A 4,605-nucleotide genomic window follows, 5' to 3' on the forward strand; every position below is an offset into this window, starting at 1 on the left:
AACCGGCCGGACAGCAGCGCTTTTTCTTGCTTTTTTTGTTCCGGTTGAATCCGAGCTAGCGTCTTGGCCGCGCTCGCCCCGCGGAGTGGCCGGAGCCCGCGCCCTTGGGGGTGGGGCGGGCAGGGTCGCCCGCCCGCCGAGCCCGGGACCATGATCTGCGCCTTCCTGCGGGCGGCCGAGCGCGCCGAGCAGCTGCACCGGTGCTCGGGCGGGCGCCTGCTCCGGCCCCCGCTCGTGCTGGGCAGAGCCGGCCTGAGCGCCGAGCCCGGCCGCCGCTGGGGGCTGCCGGGCCCCAGGGAAGCGCCGAGGCCCCGGGGGCTGCTCGCGGCCCCCCGGAGGACCCTCTGGACGCCGGGGCCGGGCGCCCGGAGAGCCCAGCAGGACCCCGGCAAGCAGGTCCCCGTGCCTGGGACTCGGGGCGGGGAGCCCGCCGTGCCCACGGCGCAGAGAGGTAAAGGGGCCGCCCGGGACCCCCGCCCCAAGAGCCCGGGAAAGTCGCGGGCGCCGCACGCCCCGCGCCTGGCAGCTCGGACCGTTAGCAGCAGTTTAGAATCGCGGGCCGCGGGCCCGACCTGGGCGCTGGCGACGGACTTTGGATGTCGCTGCCAGGGCTGGGAAAGACGCGCCCCGCTTGTGGGGCAGAGGGACCAAATGCGGGGCGCCCCCCCCCCCCCCGTGTGCACGGAGCGCGCTGGGCCCCCTCCCACGGCTGGGCGGTGCAGCCCGCGTCTCTCGAGCATCCCTGCTCGCACGCTACGTCCCCGGCGACCTGTGTCTCTCTTCTCGGCTCTTGCAAGAACTCCTCCGAGATGCAGGGCGCACACGGCTCAGCGCTTGATTCTTTTCGGGAGGAAAGAGGTCACAGTGGCAACCGCGCACTGTCAAAAGATGAAATGTGCTGCAAACAGTACTTAGGAGCAAATGTGCTGCAAACAGTACTTGGGAGAGAGCATTTTTTTAAAAAAAGTAATAGCACAGCGGGGAGGGCGTTTGCCTTGCACACGTGGGTTCGATTCCCAGCATCCCATATGGTCCCCTGAGCACCGCTAGAAGTGATCCCTGAGCTTCGCAGGGTGTGACCCAAAAAAAAGAGGAATTGGACACTGGAACAGCAAAGAGGCCTGAGTCCTTATCCTCAGGGTTAGTGTCACTGTCAAACACTGTCCTCCCGTTGTTCATCGATCTGCTCGAGCGGGCCCAGTAACGTCTCCATTTTTTGAGACTTGTTGTTACTGTGTTTGGCATATTGAATACGTCTCGGATAGTTTGCCAGGCTTTGCCATGCGGGCGAGATACTCTCGGTAGCTTGCCAGGCTCTCCAAGAGGGGCGAAGGAATCGAACCTGCCTCAGCCAGGCTGACTGCGTGCAAGGCAAACTCCCTCCTGCTGTGCTATCATATCACTCCAGCCAGGGTTAGTGTCACGCAAGTCAAGTATTAATGAGTGTGGCTGTGCCCTGCAGCCCGACCCTGGCCCTGAACTCCTCTGGGCTTCTTTTCGGGGGAGGCTGGTGCTGCCTTGCCTCACCTCCCAGCAGCGCTGAAGCATCCTGCCCTGTGCTTCTTGCCTGTAACTCTCGGGGGTTTTCTCTTCACAGTGAAAGAAGCAGGAAGAGATTTTACCTACCTGATAGTGGTGCTTATTGGAATCAGCATTACAGGTGGGGAAAAGAGCAAGGATATGCCCAGAATTTCCCTTGAACTTACTGTTTCACTGTTGTTCTGATGATCTTTTTTTTTTTCCTGCTGCGATTGTGTTTTTCAGGTGGCTTGTTTTATGTGATTTTCAAGGAACTTTTTTCTCCATCCAGTCCTAATAAGATATACGGCAAAGCCTTAGACAGGTGCAGATTACATCCTGAGGTTAGTTCCAGACGGGCTGACGGTGGGAGTGGGGGGAACATATCGGGGGCGGTGGGCAGAATTCACACGCTTCCAACCCGAGTGGGGTGGTTGTAAGAAGAAACACGTAGCAGTGGGGTTGGGATTAGCTCTTAGATTCTGTGATGGAGATGCTTCGACAAGAGACAGAAAAGCTGTACACCGGTTTGCTGATTTCTGTTAGGGCTGATTTTATCCTAATTGTACAAGATAGTCATTTTACTTGTCAGACAGTACAGGTGTGGCAGAGAACTCTGAACGTGTGGACCATTTCTAGTCTTCCAGCTAGTGACAGTCCCCCCACATTCACACAGTGATGGAGTCTAGGGAGCGCACACTAGGCCTCATCACACAGCACCAGTGCCGGCGGCTCCCTGGAGAGCACTGTGTGCCGAGCTGGGTTGAGTTTCAGAGCTTGGTCTTTCCTGTACCTACTAGCCCTGGGTGTGAGGTGTCACTGTTGTCCTGTTTGGGGGAACGAATGGACACCTAATGAGATCCCTTAACTGGGCCCCAGTGGGGAGCCACCGCCTGAGGCCAGAACCGTCCCAGTTCCAGTCTGCAATTCTGGAGCACGACCCTAACACTGACCTGGGGCCTGGGCCAGGAAAGGCCTGCGCACGTTAGCAGTCGAATGGCAGGTGGTGTCCCGCCGGGGTGCGGCTGAGTCCCAGGCGTTTGGGCGTGGTTGTCCCAGCTGCTGTCCCAGGTCTCCTCCCAACCCGTGGGACTCTCCAGCCCAGTCAGCCACGAGACCAGGCGGAGACCATCTCCGGCTTCTCTCTGTCTCCCAGTTTCCCCTGCTTCGCTCTGGGGGCAGGAGCCACGAGGAGGAAGGAAGGGGGGCACATTCCGGGTCTGAAGCGCAGGAGGGCTGAGGAACACCCCACATGGTCATTGGGCCTGCTGGTCACAGCCCACCAGAAGCACAGTACTGACGAGAGAGACACAGACGCCTGCCAGCCTCTGACAGAGAAGAAATCCAGGGCAGCGGGCAGACAACTGAGTTCCACTGAGCTACTTTTCAGAGAGAGGCGGGGGCGCCCCCGCCCCAGAAAGCTCTGGGGGCTCAGGACTTTTTCCAGCTCCCTCGCGTCAGCCTTGGGTCTAGACCGTTCCTTTCGGGCACCAGGCCAGGTTGGAGAACAGAATAGAAAGCCCAGGGTGGTGGCGCTAATGAAGCAGCAGAAGGAAGTGACTTGGAAATGCCTCCCGTCCCCACCCCACACAAAGGCCCTCTGGGAGGGTCTCAGAACTCTCACCAAGTCTCAGGTGCCAGGCACAGGGACAGACTGAGGAGGGTAGAACTGAGGCCGTATTCATCACTTCATAGGAGTGTTCTGTTTTGCAAATTTTCGTTTCACCCCTGTGTGTTGGGAGAAACTGGCCGATCAGTGTGTGGGTTTCACTGTGTGCAGTGACTTAAACAGGTGAACATCACACCGGGACCGGGTGCAGCAGGAAGGAACTGTTGGGGGGTGGACAGGCCGAGAAACACCGCCTTCAGAGGTCACTCGGGTCGTGGTCTTGCCTGTTAGACTGAGGGTAGTCAGGTTCCTCATCCTGCACGAACACACGGTTCGGGGGCATCTTGGCCTCCTGCTGCACTTCAGGGACTCACCTCCATCCGTGTCCCGGTACGGAGGAATTCTTGTTGTGGCAGTTCGTCTCCCATTTTCTCCTCGTTGGCGCTATCATTTGGGAAGGTCCCCGGCTCCCCGGCTCTGTCCTAGTGGGCCAGTTGGCAGGTGTCTGGAAGCTTCCAACGGTAAGCACCTTCCTGAGTGCGCCTGGTCTCCCCCTGCAGGTGGTCAGCGTGTTCGGGGAGCCCCTGAAAGGCTACGGGGAGATGACGAGGCACGGGCGCAGGCAGCACGTCAGGTACCCCCGCTGCGCCGGGTGGGGGAGTGTGGGGTGGGCTTCAGGGAAAGGAGCTGCCATTTCCGTGGCCCCTTTTCTCGCAGCTTTGTGGAGTACATGAAGAATGGCCTCAAGCACATGCGTGTCAAGTTCTACATCCAGGGCTCGGAGCCAGGGCGGCAGGGCACGGTGCACCTGGAAGTGAGAGAGGTACGGGGGTTGCAGTGCAGGGCGGGGGGGCTGCAGGCACCGCACGGGGCATGACCTGGGCCCCTCCTGCCTTCCAGAACCCAGACAACGGGGAGTACGAGTTCCGCTACATATTTGTGGACCTTGACTCCTACCCGGGCAGAACGATCGTCATCGAAGATAACCGGTCCTGAGCTGGGGGAGCAGCCGGCCAAGGTCCTGTCGGCCAGGGGCGGTCGGAGTAACCCAGGAGGAGCGCCCCGCTCTGGGCTGCGCAGCTGCCTCGGGGTCGCCTCTGCCCAGCCAGCCCAAGGACATGCAGGAGCAGAGGCCATTCTTAACCCCACACAGCGCCTGCCACCCCTGTCCACCGTCCCGTGCAAAAGTTTGAGTTTGAAGAATTCATACATAAGTTAATGTAAAAGTATTTTTCTAGTATTGTATAGCTATAACATTTGTGAAATAAAACTAAGAAAAAAGGTTCAAGAGGTGTGTCCCTTCCCAAACTCCATGCAAAATCACAGGGAATGCAGTGTCCAGTGCATTCACATGGCCGGGGAGGTGGGTTGTGGGGTTCTGTGACCTCCTTCCCCCGTCCTCCGTGGGAGGTGTTGGTAGCGGGAAGCCACACACCCCTGTGTTGTCACCCTTCAGAGCACTTGCCCATGAGGGACCC

General features: G+C 59.3%; 1 protein-coding gene across 1 annotated transcript; it reads left to right on the top strand.

The window, feature by feature from the left end:
* Window positions 1-4,396, top strand: TIMM21 (translocase of inner mitochondrial membrane 21). The gene is made up of 6 exons (XM_056131499.1): window positions 1-451; window positions 1,598-1,660; window positions 1,765-1,862; window positions 3,688-3,761; window positions 3,845-3,950; window positions 4,028-4,396. Exons 1-6 carry the CDS (start codon window positions 151-153, stop codon window positions 4,121-4,123), a joined length of 738 nt encoding a protein of 245 aa, XP_055987474.1. The 5' UTR covers window positions 1-150; the 3' UTR covers window positions 4,124-4,396.
* The last annotated feature ends 209 nt before the right edge of the window (window positions 4,397-4,605 follow it).

Source organism: Sorex fumeus, unplaced genomic scaffold (assembly GCF_029834395.1).
Source record: "Sorex fumeus unplaced genomic scaffold, SorFum_2.1 ptg000092l, whole genome shotgun sequence".
In the NCBI taxonomy this organism is placed as follows: Eukaryota; Metazoa; Chordata; class Mammalia; order Eulipotyphla; family Soricidae; genus Sorex; species Sorex fumeus.

What these genes read in the sequence shown, in the direction of transcription:
- TIMM21 (XM_056131499.1), top strand. Translation starts at nt 151, where the DNA reads ATGATCTGCGCCTTCCTGCGGGCGGCCGAGCGCGCCGAGCAGCTGCAC. An exon ending in CGTGCCCACGGCGCAGAGAG is followed by an intron (nt 452 to 1,597) that starts GTAAAGGGGCCG and finishes TTCTCTTCACAG; the next exon opens with TGAAAGAAGCAGGAAGAGAT. An exon ending in TATTGGAATCAGCATTACAG is followed by an intron (nt 1,661 to 1,764) that starts GTGGGGAAAAGA and finishes TGTGTTTTTCAG; the next exon opens with GTGGCTTGTTTTATGTGATT.